The sequence below is a fragment of the Molossus molossus genome, unplaced genomic scaffold (genome assembly GCF_014108415.1).
Source record: "Molossus molossus isolate mMolMol1 unplaced genomic scaffold, mMolMol1.p scaffold_m16_p_23, whole genome shotgun sequence".
Classification (NCBI taxonomy): domain Eukaryota; kingdom Metazoa; phylum Chordata; class Mammalia; order Chiroptera; family Molossidae; genus Molossus; species Molossus molossus.
Window position 1 is genome coordinate 15,076,239 of NW_023425359.1, and position 23,373 is coordinate 15,099,611.

General features: G+C 52.9%; 1 protein-coding gene across 1 annotated transcript in view; it reads right to left on the reverse strand.

Moving 5' to 3' along the window:
• The window catches only part of CNIH3 (cornichon family AMPA receptor auxiliary protein 3), a 64,198-nt gene extending 43,727 nt beyond the window's left edge, over positions 1–20,471 (reverse strand). Inside the window, exons 1-3 of the mRNA XM_036277767.1 lie at positions 20,403–20,471; positions 18,925–18,990; positions 501–569 (exon numbers count right to left, since the gene is read on the reverse strand). Coding sequence (XP_036133660.1) covers positions 501–569; positions 18,925–18,990; positions 20,403–20,471 — 204 coding nt within the window. The remainder of the gene's footprint in view (positions 1–500; positions 570–18,924; positions 18,991–20,402) is intronic.
• Between the last annotated feature and the right edge of the window lie 2,902 nt (positions 20,472–23,373).

Here is a 23,373-nt window from a genome sequence, read left to right on the forward strand (position 1 = left end):
GTGCTAAACCTGGACCAGACAGCCAGACTGCATGAGACCTCCCAGTGGGAGGCAACCGCAGGCCCACAGAGCTCCTCCAGATGACTGCTTCCGGGCCGATGATATGGGGACTTTCATACATCAACCCACCTACAACAATGGGGATGACCACTAATGATGCTCCTCCATCCTGCCCAGCATGGGACAACCCGGAGCTCTCCTTGTTCAGGGGTGAGTAACCAAACACACGAACGGGAGGCCTTGAGGCTCCACACCACAGCATCGCAGCCCTTCCCCACCTGGGCCCTGGGCTGCCATACTTGACTCGCAAGATAAATCAAGACCTCAGCTGGCCTTGAGAACAGGAAGTCTCCTATGCAGCCTCGAGCCAGACTCAGAGGCACAAGCAGGGCCCAGAATGTTCTTTACTCATCCCACTCATTGAAACCTCGCCCTCCTTCCCAGGCCCTGGGTGGCCCGTGGTGACACCACCCGTCCGGCCACCAGCACTCTCTACTTACCGCATGAACAGGGTTGCACTGGTCTATGGGGCTCTTAAAATCGGTTCTTAACTCATCAAAGGCAATTATCTGAAACAAAATACACAGAATTGAGACGTTAGTGCAAAGGTGAGTCAATACAACATGTCAAAAGCTTCCTGGGGACTTGCTTCAAAGTCACACAGGAAGCAGGAGGAGGGTGTCAATGACGCCGACCCGTCAGAAGTTGGTCGCTGTCGAAGCTGGCGATGGGCGCTTGGGTTGACTGCACTTTTCCACTCTGTGTTACTTTAAAAATCCCCAAAATAGGAAATGGGAGAGATCTTAAGGGTACATACTTGTAACTAGTAGATAAATAAGTCCCGGAAATCCAAATCACAGAACAGTGATTCTAGACAACAAAAATATTACAATAACAATTAAGAGAGTAGATCTTAATTGTTCCCAATGCTAGAAGAAATGATCATTAGGGGACCGCATGGAGGTGTTAGCTAAAGCTACAGTGGCAACCATATTGCAATAAAAATGTATCACCTTAAACTTACACAATATTGTATGTCAGATATTTCTTTTTTAAACCCCCCAAATAGAGTTGTTTAAATTTTCTGTGTTTTACAAAGACGATGGTGAGAGCAGGTTGGGGACTGGATAAAGGCACCAAAAAAATGCACTTTCAGCTGCTGTCGTTCTAGGAAGAAGCAGTTGATTTCTTCCTTTTGTTTATTTTGGCAGAGATGATGATTAGAGGTAAAATGGACAGAAGTCAGGAAAAAGGGAAGGAGGAAACAAGAAAAGCAGAGATAACAGTGACAGAAATAACCCCCTCTCCAGCTGTCCGCAGGCTGGATCACCAGCTCTGGACAGTCACGGATTCACACAGTCCGTTAGGTCAAGTTCATTCGGGACAGAGGCTCAGACTTCCCCCGGACAGCAGTGGTTTCCCTTAGTCCGGAGGGGAGAACGGTGAAGGTGACCTTTTCCAGTTACAGAATGAGGCGTGGCATACCCACAGGAAGAACTAACTACAGGTGAAACTCCCCAGCCCTGGCTACCTTGTCCCCGGGAGGGTGACTCAATGACAGAACAAGGTGGTATCTGGCCAGTGGACTGCACACACACTCCCCCCATGACTGCACATCCCGGGGGCCCCGAACACTTTGGCAGAATTGCTCAAGCAATGCAGCCAGTACACCACCCCTGAGTGTCCTTGTTCCCGAAACATAGGCTGAGAGTAAGTACCACGCGAGCGAAAACAACTTATTTCCCTCTACAAAGCAGGTATAATTTTAAAGCAGTCACATGTCATCCTGATTTCAATACTCCTGCAGAATTAGGAGAAAATTCTAGGATCGCTTGTATTCAATAGACACATTTCTATATCATCCCTTGCCAGGTAGTTAATTATCCAGCCTGTACTGAGCCCTTTAGTAACAGGAAAACTCATCACTCACTGCGGACGCTCGTTCCATTCTTGGCTACCTCTAATTAATCATTGTCTTCCTGTATTGAATTTACACATGACTCCCCGAGGTTCCACCCACAGTCTAAGCCAGGGGCAGCAAACCACAGCCTGCAGGCCAACCCTAACCTGCCACCCATTTTTGTACAACCTGTGAGCTAAAAAATGGTTTTCATACACTTTTTAAATCATTGAAAAATATCAAAAGAAGAAGAAGATTTTGTGACACGTAAAAAGTATATCATATTCAAGTTTCTGCTTCCGTAACACTTTATTGGAACACAGACCCATTCATTCTTTTCTGTGCCGTTCCTGGACACTTGCCCACGACAAAGGACAGGTGAGCAGCTGCAACAGACATCACGCAGCTTGCAAAGCCCAAAACAGTTACTATCCCGCCTTTTATAGAAAAAAAGTTGCCAGTCCTGGTCTATTCTTTTGCCCTCCAGAGCTGCACTGCCCAATAAGTTAGTCACATTTGGCTACGCACATTTAAATTTTAATTGGTTAAAATTAAATTTAAAATTTGGTTCCCACATTTTAATTGCTCAAAAACCACATCCGTCTGGTAGCTATTAAACGGCACAAACACCCTGGCCAGTCTGGCTCAGCAGTTGGAGCATCAGCCCGCGGACCAGAGAGACCCGGGTTTGGTTCCCGCTAAGGGCACGTACTTCGGTTGCAGTTTGCCCCCGGCCCCGACTGGGGTCCTGTGGGTGGCAGACACTTGATGTGTCTCTCTCACATCCATGTTTCTCTCTCTCTCTTCCTCCCTTTTTCCCTCCTGCTCTATCTGAAGATAAATGCAAAAAAAAATGTCCTTGGGTGAGAATTAAACAAAAAAAAAGGCACAGACATGAAACATCCATCATCCCGGAGGGCTCTAGCACACTGCACTGCTTTGGAGGGGCCACAGGGTGGGTCAAACCACTCTTCCAGACGGAAGCCCTCTACAGACCGTCAGCCATCACGATCCCGACAAATCCTTCTCCTCCAAGCTGAATCTCTCCAACCTTTATTTATATAAACTGGCACTAATTTGCTTCATCATCCTAACTGCCCTTTGACATTACAGGTTCATGTCTGTATCAAAATGTAACTGTCAGAACTAAGCACCATATTCAAAGTGAGGTCAGCTGGCACACAGAGTAAAAGGACCAGTCACCTCCTCTGTTCTGTAACCTATGCCTCTGTTAATGCAACCTGATAGCATTAGCTTTTTTGGGACCACATCACATTCCTGGCTTCGTACTGGCTTTGCATTGCCTAAAAGCCCTAGGTCTTTTTTAATGTGCTTGAGTTAAACTCAATCCACCTCATTCTGCATGCGCAATGTTAGATTTGGGGGCCTAAGAGCAGAAACTGACCTTTATTCCTTTCATTCTTCCCTATTCAGTTTGGCCCACTGGTCCAATCTGTTGAGATATGATCTATCTCCCAACCATAAATCCTAAGGAGCATAACGTCCTCAGTATCCTTATCCACATTCCTCCTGATATAAATGCCAAGTGAGGGCCGGCCAGTGTGGCTCAGTGGTTGAGCATCAATTCATGCACTTAAAGGTCGCCAGTTCAATCCCCGGTCAGGGCACATGCCCAGGTTGTGGGCCCAATCCCCAGTGGGGGGCATGCAAGAGGTGGCCAATTGATGTTCTCTCTCATTGATGTTTCTTGCTCTCCCTTTCCCTTCCTCTATCTCTAAAATCAATAAAGAAAAAAAATTTAATAGAAATAAAAATAAATGCCAAGTGAGCAGGACCATGGGCAGAGCTCCCATGTGGCTGGCATCTGCACCCCTTTGGCCTGTTATTTATCCGACTACAGAGACACATCACTATTTCTATCCAGTCACTGAAGCAAGTCTCTGGGGGGCTGTGAACCCTTCCTGTGGGCGCGCCGCAGATGAGCTCCACGAAGAGGATGGGAGCCCATGGAGGAAAGTCAAGCAGACATAGCTGTAGAGTTCCCAGGTCCAGTCCTGACCTGTGCCCGTGTCCCTGTGTAAGTGCTAGGAGGTGGGTCTGGACCGAAGCAGGGATCTGAGTCACCGAGCTAACAGGAGAGCGGGCCACCACTGCCCCCTCGGTCCTGCCCGGGAGGAAGCGGTGAAGAAGGAATGGCCCACAGTGTCACTTATGCCTTGGCGTCCATGAGAACACAGGCCCTTCACGGTGCTTCCTGATGATGGAGATGGGAAAGTGTACAGCGAGGATACAGGCTTTCGGCATCCCCCCCCCCCCCCCAGCAACCACTCACCACTCGACAGCCATTCAATGAGCATCTTTTGCACACAGGCTCTGGGCCAGGCCCTGCACAGACCCAAATCAACCACATATAGCTCCTGCCCTCGTCAACTTCCTGGTCCAGGGGGAGACAATGTGACAAGCGCTACTGTCAAGATGATTGCAACAACAGCCACTATGTATCACATGCTCACTGTGTCAGACACTGGGTTTCAGGCTGCACATGTTTTTTATTGTTTAATCCTTCAGCTGCCCCGAGGGGCAGGTACTACTACTGCTTCCACTTTAGAGATGAAGAAACTGAGGCCCAATGTGGTTAAATGACTTGCCCAAGATCATTGCTTTGGTTTCAGGAGCTAAACCAAGGCTTCTCACATCCTTGCGATGAGGACTAAATGAGATAATGTTAATAAAGCATTGGGTGCAATGGAAGTCACAATAAATATTATTACTGTCATTACTGCAGTTATTGGCACCGCACAGGTGTTTGGGCCTCACCTGTCCCAGGAGTGCATGGCTCTGGCCTCACGACTCTCCTCCCTCCCTGGCCTTCAGCACAGCCGTAGCAGCACGCAATCCAGGAACACCCCGGCACTTTAGGGGGAGAGCGGGGCGAGAGGATGCAGGGAGGAGCCAAGGACAGCACTGCCCTGCGAAAGCAGCCGACTGCCCTCTCACAGGTGGGAGATGGAGCCACAGATGCTGGGAAAGAGGCTGCGATCAGCAGGTGGGCTGCGGAGGGAGGCCTCAGCGGCCCCTGGACCAGTCCCGAGACCTGAATGATGAGGATGAATTGGGGGACACAGGGCACGGCTCATGTACCATTGTCTCTGCCAGAATCTGCAGACCCAGCTGGCTCTGACATCGCTTCCCTGCTCCCCGTCTAGTTAACAGAAAACGACGACGCCCCAGAGCCATGCACTCCTGGGACAGAAGCCAGGACAGCAGGAGACGGAGCAGGCCCAGCCAACGGGCCCCTGCTGACACTCAGGAGAGCATCCCAGACTGCAGCCATCCTGGTCAGGATAAACCCAAGAGGAGGGGACAGGAGAAGCTCACTCTGCTGACTTGGGTAGGGGAGAAAGGGGGCAGCCACTCTGAGGACTACAAGCAGTGAGGGAGGGGGAGGGGGAGGCAGCAGCCTGCAGCGTTCTGGGGCCTCCTGGTCCCACTCCAGCAGGCCACAGCCCCCTGTTCCACCAGCCCCAACTCAGCCAGCCCACCCAGCACCACGGCCTGCCACGCCGACAAGTCAGGAAGCTCAGGGCCTGCGGTTCCCAGAACTGCTCCCGGCCCTAGACTCCACCTTCCTCCGCCAAGCGTGTGTTTGCTCTGGCATCCTGGGTTCTCAAACATGAGCTTTCAGGAGCCATTTCTGGCTCAGGGTTTGGTAACCCTCCGGACATCCTCTGGGGTCTTGGCCTTCAGCCTCCCCGACTCCTGGAATTACTCCTCCTTCCGGTCCCAATATCCTCTGTCCCCTTGGATAAGTCAGTGCCTCCTCCAACTCCCAGGCCTGCAACACTCCTCAGCCAGCCTGGCCCAAACTTGGGGGGAGTCCACACCCAGAAAGAGTGTGGACGTGCATTAGGGAGGCTCCCACGCCCCTGTGTATCTTCCAGGAAAAACCATCATTATTCATTCTTGAAAATACTGGGCATCTCATTTTCCAGGCCCTGTGGTGGGAGCTGGCAGTCAACCCCGGCCTTTACCAATGACAAAGACTCTCTCCTTGACCAAACTTTACTGGGGCTCTTCTGAGCCCTCTTCTCAACCAGGCTTCAGCCTTGGCTTCCTGCCCACCCTCGCAGAGTCGGGTTCCAGCAGGAATCCTGGCGTAGAGAGAACCCCACCCTTGATACCTGATCACCCTGGCCCGCCTCCAGCATGAATCCTATCAAGCCACGTTAGGGAGAATCCCCCTGCCCTTAATGGCGCCTCTTAACTTTCCATCCACTGACTCCTTCACCCTGCTCCTTGGCCATAAAGCCCCATTTGTCTTGTTGTATTCGGACTGGAGCCCCATCTCCCTCCCCTCCTGTAAGTCTTGAGCGAAGTCTTCCTTATCTCTTTAGCAAGTGTCGGAATAATTTTTTCTTTGACATCACTCTTTCGTGTTGACTCTGAAAAGGCAACAGCCTCTGGGAGTTATTAAGCAAGGCATGGACTGTTCTGAACGTGCACAGGAATTCTTCCGTCCCACCGAAGGCGGGGTGTGTAAAAAGGGAGGCAGGGCCCCCAGCTCTGGGCCAGAACTTACATTTTAAAAGTTAGTGGTGGTGAGTTGCTTTTTGTTTGTTTGGAGATCCTCAGGGGCAGAGGATGGATTGACCCTCCTCCTTGGTTCACAACATCACCGATCTGAGCAAGGCCCTCTCTTGTTTTATTTATTCTTTCATCCATTTCCCTGTATCCCATTAGCCCTTTCCCTCCATCCTAAATGATTATTGGTATATGTTTAATGTGTATCTTCCTTTGCTGTATTTTTACAAAGTATGTATGTATGTTTGTGTGCATATAATTTGTCACATTTCATTTCAGACATCATACGCAGCAGAATTTTCACTGAGGCAACAGAAACATCACCTAAGGCAACAGAAACAAAGGAGAAAATGAACACATGGGACTACATCAAACTCAAAAGCTTCTGCATAGAAAAAGATACAATCATCAAAATGGAAAGGCTACCCACTGTATGGGAGAGCATAATTGTCAATGATATATCAGATAAAGGGTTAATTTCCAATATATATAGAGTGCTCATACAACTCAACAAAAGGAAGACAAAGAACCCAATTAAAAAATGGGCAGAGGAACTAAATAGACACCTCTCCAAACAGGACATACAAATGGCCAAGAGACATATGAAGAAATGCTCAACATCACTAATCATCAGAGAGATGCAAATTAAAACAACAATGAGGTATCACCTCACACCTGTCAGAATGGCTGCCATCAACAAATCATTAAGCAACAAGTGCTGGCGAGGGTGTGGAGAAAAGGGGACTCTAGTACACTGCTGGTGGGAATGTAGACTGGTGCAGCCACTATGGAAAACAATATGGTGTTACCTCAAAAAATTAAAAATTGAACTTCCATTTGATCCAGTGATCCCACTTCTAGAAATATACCCTAAAAAGCCTGAAACACCAATCAGAAAGAATATATGTACCCCCATGTTCATAGCAGCACTATTTACAATAGCTAAGATCTGGAAACAGCCCAAATGTCCATCAATAGACAAGTAGATAAAAAAGCTGTGGTACATGTACACAATGGAGTACTATGCAGCTGTAAGAAAGAAAGATCTCTTATCCTTTGAGACAACATGGAGGGACCTGGAAAGTATTATCCTAAGTGAAACAAGCCAAGCAGAGAAAGACAAGTATCATATGATCTCACTTATTTGTGGAATATAATGAACATAACAGTCTGAGGAATGGGGTAGTCCCAGAGATGTGGAAGTGGGGTACAGACTGACAATCCCCTGAAAAGGGAGTGGGGGGAGAGATAAACCACAGAACTTATATGCATGTATGTATGAACAATGGACATGGACAACAAAGCTGGGGACAGGGAGGAAGGGAGGGGGAGGGGGGAATCAGTGGAGGGGGGAGGAAAGGAGAAACATCTGTAACAAAAATCAATTAATTAAAAAATTTTTGTCACATTTCAGATGGTATACCAGAAATATATAAAACAGTGTAAAATATTTAAGAATAAAAATTAGATTCAGGGGAAAAAATTCAAACCTAAATAAAATGTATAAAATTAAAAGGAAAAACACACACACACACACACGAAAACCCCAAAGAGCCAAATTAGTTGGCTTGAAATTTTGGCTCTAAGGTGCCCAGAAGCTAAAGGAAAGAAAAATCAGTTGCGAGCTCTGAATGTTCGTACAGAAGAAGCATAGTGGTTCCTCGGGGGATACAAACTGTCCCCCAGGCGCACATCTGAAAAGCACTCACTGCACATGCTTTGGCTCCGGGAGAGCAACACAAACAACCCAGCAGACAGCCACCTGCTGCCGTGTCGGGCAGCGGCCTCAGTAATTGCTGAGAACTCAACACACAAGTGTGACCCAGTAGAAACATTTTATGGGGGAGGCGAGACAAGACAGTATGGTTCTGATTTTAAATGTGCTTCAAATAATCTTCCGCTCATACATCTCCCAAGCAGCATCTGACAACTGAGAACAAGAACGTGGAGGTAGTTTCTTCAGCAAAGACCTAGACTGCCGGTGTCTGCGATGCTCATTAGCAACGGCTCCCTACAGCTTGGAGGTCCAATGTGCCAACAGTGCTATGGAAAATGGTTTGTGGAAATGGAGGAATCTAACCAAGCTTCTCCTCGTGCCTAGATGTCCACTCTCCTTCTGCCCACAGGTGAGCTGTGCTGCAAAGTCTCCATCGACCCCTCCAGATCCCTCTCCACCCTTCTCCACCCTACTGTCGCCTTGTCCTCTGGCTTCCCCTGTTGTTAGGCCAACAGGAGGCACCAGCAGAAGACCGCAGGGTCCTAGTAGGTTCCTTATTCCCTTGCTGCTGGACTGTGGCTTATCAGTGTCTTTGCTCCTCCATGGAGGCTACAGCTCCCACCAGGGGACACCCCACACCTATAGCTCCCCTGAAACTCTGAGAGCTGCTCCCTCCCTTTTCCCTCCAGACCTAGGCTGGTAACAGCATCCCCTCCTGCTAGAGCCTGGTGCTTCAGCATCCCTGCTGATTTCTTCATCTGCTGTGTCTCCCTGTTGCTCCCTGTGCTGTCTCGTACCCTGCTGTGTCTCCGTCTCGCTGCCTTTGTGTTCCGCTCCTCCCTTTCGCTCCTGCCTCTCCTCTGTAAGTAGTCCGTTCATGAAGCTCTCCTCAGCCACCCCTTTGAATGTGCATCTGTCTTCTACCGGGGCCCTAACTGACACAGGAGCCCACAAAGAGACCTGAAGGTTAGGCCACATTGCCGACCCGAAAAATTAAAGAAAGAAATACCCTGGAAACATCCCGGCATGTGAATAGGTGGTGGATTGAGTCCTCAACTTTCTATACTGGAGAGAAGGAAATTGTTTTGGCCTGGAAATTTTTCGAAGCAGGTGCTACTAGTTGGTCGTTGCTCTAGCTGCTCAGCAAAGGGTCTTTTTGTTGGTTGGTTGGTTGGTTTTTTACTCTCAGAATGCCGCTGTGCAGTATCTGGCCGTGAACAGTATGGCTTCTAATGAAACCTCCAGGATGCACTGTTGGCAGAGCACGTCCCTGAGAAACAAGAGGAAGTGTCCCGCTGTACACAGTTATTGGAATACAACCAATTGAAGTTGGCAAGGCATAGGTTGATTCTGGCTTCAGAACTCGGTTTCAGACAACGGCTAAAATAAGTGTCTATGGAAGCCACTCCTCATTCATGACCAAATGAAAAGAGAAAAAACTCTATCGTCGGCATATAGACGATCCTCTTTATCAAACAAAAATAAAAACCTATAGCAAGGAGGCATGTCACTCCAAACGCACTACTTCCAACCAAATAAACCACAGCATGGAGGCAGCTGCCCACAGCCCTGGCCTCACGTTTATACGTTTTCGTGCGTGCGTGCGTGTGCGTGTGTCTCCATCTCTCTGCCTTTGTGTTCCGCTCCTCCCCGCTCCTCCCTTTCACTCCAGCCCAGCGCCATCTGAACAAGCACGTGGGAATCCGAGGACCCTCGGTGGGCAGCTGGCCTGAGTTCAGGCAGCATCCGCAGGGCTCCACCAGACAGCCAAGGTGCCATCTCCTCAATCATCTCAGGAGCTGGGTCCTGAGAAGTCCTTTCCAAGAAGAGGCTTTATGAAGCCTCTACAACCTCATGTGAACAGCAAGACGTCTGTGAGCAGCCTGCCGATTTGCTGAAAGAATTCTGGTTGTCGTGGCTGTTTAAACCGGAACAGTCTTCCTTCTGCTGCCCACCCCGACCATATTTTGCCAACACAAGAGCCCCAGAGGCCAAGACAGAACTGAACACAAGGGCAGTGGGGTCAGGGGCCACTCATTGTCTTGTGTAAGGGAGCAGGGCCAGGCCACTTGGCTCTGGTGCTTATTTGCATATGATTTTACATAAATTTACATGTTGGTCTCAAAGAGGCCTAATTCCGACTATTTAAAATCAAATTGGTTTGTTTGTGCAACTTCTTGGAAGTTTGTATCTAATTAGCCTCCCTGCTGGTCTGAGCCCAGGGACACTTCAGTCCTAATAAAAAGTGTGTCAAGCTGACCTCTGCTCTACATCAGTTCTTTCTCTGACTCTGACCCTCCTGCCTCCTCTCCAAAGGGCCCACCCAGATAATTCCCCATCCCAATAGCCTTAATTTAATCACATCTGCAAGTCCCTCTTCCTACGTAAGGACATAGTCCCAGGTCCCAGGGATAGTTCTCTGCCTGAAAACCCTGTGTTCTCCCTACTCATCTCTCCTTCCCCCAAACCCTGGCAACCACGGACCTTTCTATGTCTCCATCGTTTTGCCTTTGCCAGGATGTCATACAGTTGGAACCATACAGTACGTAGACTTTTCCCATTGGCTCCCTCCACTTAGCAACGTGCATTTAGGGTTCCTTCACGTCTTTTCATGGCTCGATGGCTCATTTCTTTGATGTTCTGCCAGGTTTTTGAACTTTACCTTCTCCTAGGGGTTCTCACTGCTTTGGTTCTTGTCCTAACTTTCAGTTTTGAGCGAGAACTTCCTGCAGTAGCTTTGGCCCCACAGAACCAAGTCCCGCCTGTGGGGTTGGGGGTTGGAAGATGGACGTTTTTTAACCTTGTGTTACGCACTTTCAGCCTTGTGTTAATGTATTCTCTGAATCCTCAGGGGAGGGAGGGGAGTCTGGCCTGACCAGGTGTGTTAGGCACTTCATTTGCATGTGAATAAGGGTTTGTTATCTTTTGGCTTCAAGGTCTCTTCCTGTAAAAAGCAAGAGACAAAGCTAGGGTGTTTGCAGTAATGCCATCTCAAAGAAATGATTTACTTAAATCCACTTGTGACCTGGGGGTACCAATCTGCAAATCAATGGGACTGCGTCCAGAGAACTGGAGCATTTGCTCCCTTGCAAAGCTCCCCCTCACTCCAAGCAGCGTGTGCTTGTAGTTTCATTGCGTTGCACCGATCCCGGCAGGCTGAGAGATGGCAGCTGCCAGTAACTACTTAGCCAAATTCTGCCAACCACTGGTGCCCAGGCCCAGGCAAGGGGATGGTCATTCATTCCCTAATCAAAGATCATACTCTATGGACAAGCCACACCAGACATCTAAAGTTCTCCCAAATGTATCCTGACCATGTGAACTAATCCTCCCATCTTTCTCCTCCTCTCCATCTGTCAAATGCTCAGACCCAGAAAAACATCACCTCTCCGTGATGCCCTTGTCAGATGTGACCTTGATTTGAACCTGCATCCTAGACTTCTGCTGTCTTACATTAGAGCTATTATCTTAGACTTGTAAGATCCTTGAGGACTGGGCCTTTACCTTACTCTTTGTGTTTCCTATAAGTCCAAACACAGTGACAAATGGGTGCTCAATAAATATGAGCAGAATTAAATACAACTGGTTTCCCTGAAGGGCTACCCCACATAGAGCCAAAAATATCCTTTACATTGCCAAGGGCAAGATATTACCTGATTTATGACTTATACATGGTCCCTGCTTGTCTTCTGCATCTCCCCATTGCTTCCTGCCCAGTGGCCTGCTCAGTCGTTAGTTCTCAGGGGAAGGTGGTCAGGAAAAGAGGATACTCTACACTACAAATTCCCCGTTGGGGGTGGGGTGGGGAATGGTAGAAATGCACTGGATTTTGGATGTGCTTTTCTTTACATTTTTAAGGTACGACAGATGTAAACATCCACCGGCCGCCATGGCCACGAGGCCACGTGCTGCCACCGCAGAGCCTTCCAGACTGGGCCTGTTCCATGCACCACAGTGCAGACTGGACCAGGGCCTAACCCTCACTGCCCTCCAGACTCCGGGAACGCACACCGTGGAGACAGAGGCCCGGCCACGCGCCGACTTACGCTGAGCTGCACACACTGACTTCAGGGCAGGTGGCCATGGCGACACCGCGGCTCTGCACCCACCGTGGCGACTCCCTGTGGGTGCGCAGTCCGGCACAGGGCTGAGCGGAGGGGCAGGGCGGTGAGGCCGCACCAATCTCGTCATCTCTTTGCCACTTCTTTTTGGACTTCCCTTCTAGAGCTGGGTCAGCCGCCTTTGGGGCCCTGAGTACCCACAGCAGCACCCAGCAATGACCATGCACCAAACAAGGCAAAACCCAAGAAAGTTACACGGCAGAGAGGAGGAGAGGGAGGAAGAAAAGAAGCCAGGGAGAGGCAGGGCAGAGGGAGAGATGTGAGCCGGGAAAAGGATGGAGAGGAGATGTAGAAAGTAAACCCCAAGGGTCTTTTTCTTGGTAAAGACCCCACGCCCTTCTGCGTGTTTCTGCTCCTTTAAATAAAAGAAGCCCAGCAGGAAAGAGAACGGTTGCTCCTGCTGACTGCTCAAGGTTGTGAGGCAGCCCCTACCACGGTCCCATCTCCCTTAGCCACACAGACCTCAGCTACTGCCTGCACAAATTGGACAGGAGTAGTCTCGTTTCTCCTGTGCCCCAGCTCCGACGTGCAGGTGCTGAAGCATCTGTTGCTTAGGCAAGTTTGCAGGACTTGCCTCTCCGGCTCTCCCAGACCTCTGAACTGGAGGCGTCCTGGTGGTTGTGCAAACCCTTAGCCCTCTAGTGGCAGTGGGGGAGCATTACAGCCTGCAAGGGAGCACTGGGTCTCCAGTGAAAGGCGAGGCTGTTTAGAACAGGCAGGTGTCTGGGGAGTAACAGTCAGCCATCGCTTCAAGCAGCCAGGAGAAACTTAACCAAGGATGGATCATAACGAAGGTACATGGATAAGAGTCAAAGTGCTTTTTGTCCTCCCTAGAACTGTAGAGTTTGCTTCAATTCAACAAATATGCCATGCCGCATGCCGGAGAACGTTAGGGCTGAGAGGTCCGTCAGACGTCACCCAGTGCAACCCCACTCTCTCTGCTGTTCTGTCGTCCATCTCCATAGCTACCGCTGTGGACGTGAAAAGATCTGATAGGGACATTTACAGTCTCTTCCACGCATTCAGTCGCCACGCACGTGTTCAGTGCCTGTCGTGAGCCAGTAGGTGCTGGGGCAGTAGCTGAACACAAGGACCAGCCAGGCCCTGCCTTCAGGAGCCGTCAGTCTAGAGGTCCCCAAGGTCCCCCAGCCTCTACTGCAATTCGAACAACCCCCCCAAGATTTACTAGGGTTGCACCACAGCCCCTCCCAGCCTTGGAGACACTCGGGGTGGGAGATCTAACCACATTTGCCTGGTCTTGGCTCTCTCCCTAGGTGCCCCGAGCCTCTGGGCCGCAGGCCAGTGTCTGCCTGGCCCTCATTAAGACAGGCCTGCCCTTCACTCCCCAAACCTGCCTCACCTGGTTTTATTCCACAGTCCTGCCTGGGCCACTCCGGTCAAGCAGATTGGCCACAGCAGGACCCGTGTGGCTGCATGTCCTCCAGTTTCTTTACGTGTAGTTGAGCCTCTACGTAGATGTGGCTGGAACCAGTGTGCAAAACATACAATGTCCAATGCCCACATGACATGCTCTGGGGACACAGCAACCACACACCGGGGTGGAATTGCTCGTGTCACATGTGTTCCTTAGCAGACTGCTGTCTCCTCCTCCATCCCCAAGGCCCAGGGTCCTTGTTAGGCACGGATATTGTGGAATGAGTCAACACACCTGAGGACAGGAATATAAGAGCTAAAACCAAAGCGCGTACTCTCCGAACGCACGCCTACAGTCACCACCAAGATGACAGAGGCCCTCAGATGTGTGAGCGACAGAGCACAGTGGGGGCGGGGGGGAGGAACAGCAGAGCTCGGGGGCCTTCAGGAGCCTCAGAGGAGGCCCCTACCTTGACTTTCATGTTCAGCTGCATTGCCGAGCATCCCTCAGAGCTCTGCCTAATGAATGCCAGCCGCTCACATCACAGGGTCAGGCCTTCTATCCCGGGGTGGGAGATCTAACCACATTTGCACTTTCTTTCCGCAGAGATACTCTGATATATGCGTAGTTCTAGGGCCGTAAGAAATCTGAAATGCCAATCATTCTCTTAAAAACCAATCTGCCTACAGAGCACAGGACAGTGGGTACAGCAAGGGAGTGGGGGGCTCAGGGGCGAGCGGTGTGCTCGGAGGTCACACTTCCTGTCCGTGTCATGGGCAACTGTTCTGTGCCTCCACTGCCTCGCTGGAAGTTGAGATCACACCACAGCCTGCATCATGGTGCCCTGGGGCCTCCGTGAGTCGGGCCTGGGAACGGTGCGGTCATGGCAGTGCTGCCCAGGTGCAGCCTGGCACACAATGCCATGCAGGCAAAGGGTCAAGATTTCACAGCTCTCTGTGTCCACGCTGAGCCCAGCCAGCCCTCCCACCCAAATCAGAATTGCAATAAGGGGCAGAAATTAATCTGAATGTTGTGATAATCTCCTGTTGATTCCTGTGCCCAATGAGGTTGGAGAACTGTCGGCCCAACAAAACACCTGTAAGGAAGACCCTCCACGGCAGAGGCAGGACGAGCAGAACCTTTCCCTGCTTTCACAGAGACACCCCAACTTTCCACCTCTCATCAGTCTCCATCACCAGAGCGGAGAGAGAGAGGAGGGAGAAGGCAGCAGACAGGACGCACGGCTCACGGTCCTTCACCCCAGGTGAGGTTCAGGTGCTTTTGGTGTGACCATGAGTCTCACCACTAACAACCCATTGACACTCCATTGACTACAGATGGGACAGGAGTGTGGGGGCCCTGAAATGGGGACAGGCCAATACCCCCATGTTGTTGGGGAGATGCTAGAACATGCCCAAGAGAACAGGACAGAGGAAAAAGGAAGCGAGTGTGGGCAGAGGCCCGGTCTCTGCAAGTGGGCTGTCACGAGGAGAGACTCCCGGGCTCAGCTACAGCCGCTGAGCAGAGGCCGGGCCTGTGGGCACTGCCCTTGGCCTCAGGTTCCACGCAGACCCCCATACTGATTAGTCCAGGGCTGGGGGAGCCCGGCTTCCTTCGGGGCCTGAGGGATTGGGGTCCTAGGCTGGTGCCTGAAGGGGAAGCAAAGGCCGGAAGGAACCGACCAGGCCCTGCTTCTCTGCTGATGGGACCGGGGATGGAGGGGCAAGGGAGTCCTCTGGGGGCGCCCAGGGCTCCGTGTCTGGGTGCTGGGTGAAGGCGGGGACTCCAGACAGGCCAGCTGGGCGAGGATGGAGGGGAGGGCTCCCAGCTAAGTCGGACATGTGGACAAGGAGGTGCATGCCCTCAGGGGGGCCCTCCGGTCCCCTCTCTCCTTCCTCCTACGGGAGGACCTACGCCACCTGTGACGCAGCAGGTGCTCCGGTGCAGGGCAGCAGTGGGTGGCGCCAGCGTCTGCTGCTCCCCTCGGCCGCTCTGCCCCTACGCGATGCCCTGAAGACTAATCACAGCCTCTCCGGGTCCCAGTTACTCTGCAAAGGAGCCTCAGAGGCCCTGGGGGTCGCACTTGCCTGATCAAGGAGGCAAGTAGGACACAGGCAGAGTGAAGGAACTCAGGGAGATCTGCCGATGGCAGCTGTCTCACGGGGAGCGAGTCACCTCCACACTGTCACAGCCGAGGGCTCCTCCTTCCTTCACCTCGGGGTCCGCTGCTTAGGAAACAGCCAACGGTGGCTTTCTGCTGCCCCAACAGCCCTGCCTCTTAACAACAGCTCAGCCAGGTGACAACACACACAGAGGGCATCTTGACAGATGGTGGCCAAGGTCCCTCATCGTCACCCAAACCTCTTGTCCCTGGGCTCGGGGCCGCCCCCACTGCCCTAACTCACAGCACCGGGGGTGGGGCCCTGTCCCTTGCTCCAGCCTCTTCCCACTCTGGGCACAGACACTAATGAGCGGAGGATGGATGGGAAAGGCAGTGGGGATGCTGAGGGAAAATAAATTATTCAGACGATCACAGGAACAAAATGCTCCGAGAGTCTGAGTCACGTTGGCTTCCCCTGGCAAACTGGACACCAACACCCTTTGCAAAGAAAGGGCTTTTCGAAGTAGCACCCAGCACACCGCCTCTGGGCACCTGCTGCTCCAGGACTTGGGGTCCTGCCGAACGGCCTCGCCATGCCCATCTCCGGGCCTTGCAGCTGGGACACGATGGCCAAGCGGGGCTGGGGCCGGTGACGGGCGAGGCACACACCGTGTCACAGCACGGGGGGGTCCAGCGTGCTCCCACACAACAGAGCGCAGGGACACGAAGGGTCCTGTTCAGCCCCGTCCCGATCCGACTCAAGCCAGGGGACCCTGTCACGGTCTGAATCACAGAATCATCCGATAATGGGGCTCTTGTACTTGAAAGTCCGCTTCGAGGAGAGTGCTAGGCAGGGACAGCCAACGTCGCCTTGAAGACCGAGGTCAAAGATCGCGTGTCCGCTGGGCTGGAGCTCCTGGCTGGAGGACGGGGGAAGAAAATCCACCGACCAAACAACCAGGAGGATGTTTCCTGAGGCAAGCAGTGAGACAATGTGCGCCGGAGCCCGGGAAAGCCCTGCGTCCAAGGGAACTGAGCGAGCCCTGGCTGGTTTGGCTCAGTGGTTGGAGCGTCGGCCTGTGGTACAGAGAGACCCGGGTTCGGTTCCCACTAAGGGCACGTACCTCGGTTGCGGTTTGTCCCCGGCCCTGGTTGGTCGTGCGGGTGGCAGCCACTCGGTGTGTCCCTTTCACGTCGATGTTTCTCTCTCTCTCTCTTCCTCTCTCTCCCTCCCACTCTATCTGAACAAAAAAAAAACAAAAAGGGGAACTGAGCGAGTCAGAAGCAAATCCTGGGGAGCTTCCTGGAGAAGGAAAGAGACTGGAAATGTGCGTTGGTAGAAAACAGAACTGCAGATAAAGGACAGGATGGCATGCGAGAGGGGCCCCGGGGGGACCGGAGTGGGTGTAAAGAATGATACGGTGATTAACTATTCAATGAGGGGCCCTGGAAGGAATCGTGAGGGCACAGAATTCCAAAGGGCTCTCCTGGAGCCGCCCGCATGTGCGATCACCGAGAGCTTTCCGAACACTCGGGCCCTGGACCCCACCCTCGCCTGCAGAGAAATACGTGTAGGGGTCAGGCAGCTATGGGAACCCCGACCTCGCCTCGCCTCCCGTTACAAAGCAGGAAACTGAGGCAGAGGAATAAGGCTGGTAAAGCAGGAAAGGCAAACGGGAGGAACGTTCTAGAGCCCGATTCGGAAAGCCAGGCCCGGCGTGATGCGGGAAGGCTGGTCCACAACAGGCAGAAGAGAATCCACTGAGTGTCGGGACCGGCATCCCAGTGGGCAGGGTCCAGAGCGGGGTTGCAGAGCCTCCTGACCCCACTCAGCCTGAAGGTAGGGGCTGGGCCAGAGCCCCCCGAGAATCTCCCTCTGGCTTTCAACTCCTGGCCTGCATCCTCTGCAGACACGGCCTGTCCTGTCCCTGCGTCACCGGACAGATGCCAGCCCGGCGGAGCCCAGGGGTGCAGAGTTGAAGCCCAGGAGAGCTGCAGACCCGGCGGCACAGTGTTCTTCCCATCTCTCCGCGGGAGCGTGTTCTTTCCTTTATGGCTCCGGCGGGAACTACTTGAGTTACACACAAAAGCGGGGTTCGTATCTTGGAAACATTGAAAATCAGAACTGCCACTTGCTTCATATTTTTTCTTTCTTATGCATCCAGTTGAAAAGCATAGAAGCCACCAGCCAATCTGACCGCGAAGCAGGGTCGCACGTGCCACTGGCGAGGAGCGCCAGGGGAGGCGCTAGAGGGGGTGCAGATGGAGGGCCAGCTGGCCAAAGGGATGCACTACAGGCTAGGAGCGTGCAGGGCCTCCGAGGGGGCCACCCAGAGCAGGTCACCTCACTGCTCTGTCTCTGCCCAGCAGAGAGGGTGACGGTGATTAACAAGGTCACTCCGTGAGCAACGAGACCTCAACTGGCCATGCGCTGGCAAGCCTGCCTTTACCCAACTCATAACCTTGCATCCTTTAAGACTGTACTAAGTCTGCACGGCTGGTGTGGTTCAGGGGACTGAGTGTCGTCCCACGGACTAAGAGGTCTCAGTTAGATTCCCGGTCAGGGCACATGCCCAGGTTGCGGGCTGGATCCCCATTAGGGAGTGTGCAGGAGGCAGCCAATTGATGTTTCTCTCTCTTTCTCCCTTCCTCTCTCTCTAAAAAATCAATAAAAACATATTAAAAAAAGAAAAAGACTCGACTGAATCGGAGGATAGACACCAAGACAAAGGAGAAAGGGCGCGCATCCCTGATGGTTTGCGAAGACCTTCTGCAGACAAGGGAGGGCTGTTGCGAAGCAGGATCTCTCCGAAAATGCTCGACCAGGACATCCTGCAGGACAGCTGTGTTGACGCAGGAGACAGGGTGTCCCCCAATTCAGAACCGCAGGAGAAACAACAGACCCTCCCGTCTGACGATTAAGGGACTGCAGCTCATAGACAGGTGGACTGATTTGTCAGGGGTGTTTGGGGATGGCACCCAGGAACAGCACATATTCTGGCTCTCTGCTCTGAATTGGGACTGTGTGTGTGTGTGTGTGTGTGTGTGTGTGTGTGCACGCATGCCAGCTGCTCAGATGCAAACCTTTGTTCACCAGCAGAAGATGCACCGTGCAGAGAGAGAGAAATTAAATAAATGAAAAATGTTGAACAACCCTCTAACTCTCACCTTCCTCAGGACTATGCCATGTCTTGGATGTGGGGACTGGCAGAAGGGGAAGTGTGTCTCTCTTGTCTGAGTTCAATCAGCTCTGTTTTCTTTGGCCCCATCTAGAAAACAATCAAACGTCACACGAGGCACTTATGAGTTGTGGAGGAAGCACAGCGGGTCCTCGAAAGACATGGTTTCATTACAGTGTTGATGACACACCACTGGGACTTCACTCTCGTTTGTATCAATGAACCTGTGGGAAAATTGATTTCCTGGCACATCGGGTCCCTTAAAGTCACAGGACCTGCGGACGACCTAGGCGAGGACTTACTACCTGAGTCCTTGGCCGGCACAGCTGTAAAGATCAAGCAGCCACACTCTTCTTCTTCGTCTCGGTCACTGGAAAACCCCGGGATGGAGGAAGAGCACTGGTTTCAGAACCCACAACCTAAAGATCTGCTCCAGGTTCTGCCCAAATACGCCCTGTGGCCTCGGCCTCCAGGTTCAAGCACCCTCATTTCCAGGTGTGATGTCCGATTCTAGGGCTGCGTGATCACATGACTCTCCCCTTCCGTGGATGTAAGACAAACCCAAAGAGCACAGATGGGCAAACCGCCAGCCACTCGGCCGCTCTGCCCACTTCCCAGAGCAGCCCACCGTCGGCCGCCCGCAGGGCACCAGGTGCCAGTACAGAGCAACACCACGCTCCCCAACAACGCTGGCCGAGGGACCCCAGACCCCTTCCTGGACTGGGTTTTGGTGTGTTTCACCAATTTTTTTCCCTTGAATAAAATGTCCCTTGGCCCTGGCCGGTTTGGCTCAGCGGTTAGAGCGTCGGCCTGCGGTCCTGAGAGACCCGGGTTCGGTTCCCGCTAAGGGCGCGTACCTCGGCTGCAGTTTGTCCCCGGCCCTGGTCGGTTGTGCGGGTGGCAGCCACTCGATGTGTTCCTTTCACATCGATGTTTCTCTCTCTCTCTGTTCCTCTCTCTCCCTCCCACTCTACCTGAACAAAAAATGGAAAAATGTCCTCGGGTGAGGATAAAAAAAAAAAAAAAAAAAAAATGTCCCTTGGTGTTTTAAGCTAAGAAAGGAAAGTCTGAAAACCTGAGGGCGGGCAAATTAAGAAGTGGCTCCCAGCTGCCGGATTCTTTGTGTGGCACTGCTGGGTGCCGCTGTCTCCACGGTCGGGGCCTGTCCCTGTCCCTGCCCCTGTCCCTGTCCCTGTCCCAGGCCCAGCACCTGCCTCGCTTTCCGAGGCTCAGAGGGAACTGCCTTCCTGAAGACACTGTGCTGCTCCTGGGGTCCTCTCTCCTGGGCTTTGATGCTGCTGCCACATCAAACTTTATTTTGCCCTGTTGTGACAACCCTGGAGTGGCGGAGGAGCTCACTTTAACAGAGGTGTCAGCACACAGTGTAGCTCTGAGCCATAATATCACCTCCCCGGGGAGACCACTGAGGCGGCCTCCCATGTGCGGAGCACAGTAACTACTACGTACAGTGCGGAAGTTGCCGGCTACCGATCCTAAGACAGGCTCCTGGTGGGGATGGAGAAGCACGTACTGCATGGTACATACAGAGGGCCTGGGAGGGAGCCCCCTGCGTGGTTCAGGGAGCCTGGGAGGGAGCCTCCTGCGTGGTACATACAGCGAGCCTGGGAGGGAGCCCCCTGCGTGGTACATACAGAGGGCCTGGGAGGGAGCCCCCTGCGTGGTACATACAGAGGGCCTGGGAGGGAGCCCCCTGCGTGGTGCAGGGAGCCTGGGAGGGAGCCCCCTGCGTGGTACATACAGAGGGCCTGGGAGGGAGCCCCCTGCGTGGTACATACAGCGAGCCTGGGAGGGAGCCCCCTGCGTGGTGCAGGGAGCCTGGGAGGGAGCCCCCTGCGTGGTACATACAGCGAGCCTGGGAGGGAGCCCCCTGCATGGTGCAGGGAGCCTGGGAGGGAGCCCCCTGCGTGGTACATACAGGGAGCCTGGGAGGGAGCCCCCTGCGTGGTACATACAGAGGGCCTGGGAGGGAGCCCCTGCGTGGTGCAGCGAGCCCATCTGGAGATCGAAACCCAGCACATCTGCTCAGCACAGTCTGGATGTGGGGCGATGGGGGGATTTCTCAGGAAGAGGAGGCAATTGGGGGATAGAGGAAAAAGGAAGAGCTGGGTCTCACTGTACCATTCATGCCTCCTAGAATTTAGGGCAAAACAGGCTGGGAGACACCATACTGGCAAGACACCATTTTTCTTACGCTTGAGTCACACAGCTGCTGTTCCCTCCATGTGCTTTGCTAAATTCATGCCAAGCCCACATCCCAGTGATCTCTGCCCAAGCTGTAGGCTCAGAGGGCAAGTCCTGTGCCGCGGAAGCACATCCCCTTGTTTTAATGAGGGCGGAATGGAGACCTGGCCAAGGGGCCGTGGGCCACAAGACCAGTGAGCCCAGCCTCCTGCTCAGGGCACAGCGGCTCCTGGCAGGCCGAGAAAGAAGATGAATAAGACCTCTTTCTGCAGCTCACCCGGGATAACACAGCGCAGGCTGTGTGGTGGCCAGAGCGAACCTGAACACAGGTGAGGTATCGGTTAGACCGAAGAGCCCAGGCAGTGAACATCTGTCGTTTTTATGGCCGCCCAACAGCTACATCACCTTCCTACACTGGTGCGGCGTCCTCTGCGGAATCGCCTCTCCCTCTAGCGCAGTCCAGGTGGGAGGCTAACTCCAGGTGCCTGTCCTCCCACTGGGCAGGCCACACGGATGCCTGGTGATCCCCGGCAGACTCGCCACCTGGTGCCACCAGCAGGGCAGCCGCCCAAGCTCAGCTGCAGGACTCTCTCCATCCTCAGGAGTGATTCAGGGACTAGAGAAAGAGGGGCAGTGATCTAATGCCAGGCATTCTGTAGCGCCAAGTCCTATTCTGTGGGCACACCTGTCCCCTCTCCAAAGCTCCTTTCTTAAGGGGGCCAGAACTGATTTCCAAGAACCCTAACTTGTATGCTCTCACACTGCCACCTGGCAGCGAACGCCCAGGAAGGCCATGGGAAAGGAGAGGCCCCGACAGAAGAACGGGGACAGGACCAGTGGGCGTGGTAAGCCGAGGCGAAACCACAGAATCCGGGCTGGAGAGCAGCTGACAGCCCACTTGCTTGGCTCCCCCGTGTTGTGCGCACAGTGAAGGCCTGGGGAGAGCCGCAGGGCTGTCTGAGTCCAGGGAGCAGCCTGCCGGCCCGCGCCGCTCAGCAGCAGCCCCGTTAGCTGCCAGCCCCTTTCTAGGGCATGATGCTGGTTCTAAAACTGTCAGCCAATGGGAGCAAAGGATGTCAAGACTGAACATGTTTTCCTCGGGTCGGTTTTCTCCAGTCAGCACATATTGTTTCTTGTTGCTTTGTTGGCCTCCACTCAATTCCCTCGTCGCTCTTCAGAACCTCCAAGAAAAATGACCCCGGGATAAGTCACGGTCCAGCAATGATGGAGTGGCTGTAGTCCCGCGGCATCTGGTTCCGATTCTCAGCCCCGGATAATGAGCCCACACACTCGGGGAGACTGTCTCTCCCCACCCGCTTCCAGCTCAGTGGCTGTGACCCTTCCTAATGTCACCTCCCCTCCGTGCTCGGAAGCGTCAGCTTGCTGCCACCACAGTCCAACCCCTGTTGGATAAGGCGTTCCAAGCCCCGCCCAGGGGCCCTCCCAGGACGGAGGTCAAAGGGAACAGCGAGTCCTATACGGGGTTCAGGCACGCCTGTGAGATTCACTGAGCCTGAACCATTCCAGATAAACACAGAGAAAGGAAGGGGAAGGGAAGCCAGATCATCTGTATATCTGTTCCGTGGAGAATTTAGAAATGGTTGGCATTTGTTCTCCTTGGCCCCGGTCCGCCTCCAGCTGCTAGGCAGCCCCCGCCCCTCCCCCCAGCTGGCAGTACATCTGGATGGACAGGTAGCACCATCTACACACACACATCCACACTGGACCCTCTGCCCGGGACACACCTGAGGGCGGGTTATTTCAGGCCTCCGGGCAGTGCAGTGTGGTGCCCTCGGAGTCCACTGCCCTCACCGAATTCCCCTGATTTGGGGCCTTCCACCGCCCAATCCCTCTTCCTTTGAACTCCGGGGGAACTAGAATCATTAGGCCATTTCCAAACCCACACCCCTTGAAAGCACTTGCTAATTCCTTTTCTCAATAAGGTTCATAGAACACATTTAAATATTTTTTTTATCTCAGATACAAATGTCTCTATTATATAGAAGACCATCTGGGCTGCTATAGCTAGCTGGCTATGTTGTTATCAACTCCTTTTTTTAGGGTTTGTGAATCAGTTGCCAATAAGGAGAGGGACAAAAAAAAAGGAAGTCATCTCCAAGATTCTGCTGGCCTCCCCTGCATTCCTCCCCACAGGAGAGCTGTATTCCACGCAGAAATGGACCATGTGAACACAGACGCAGAAGAGACACTTAAGACCGATGCTCTGGAAACGCAG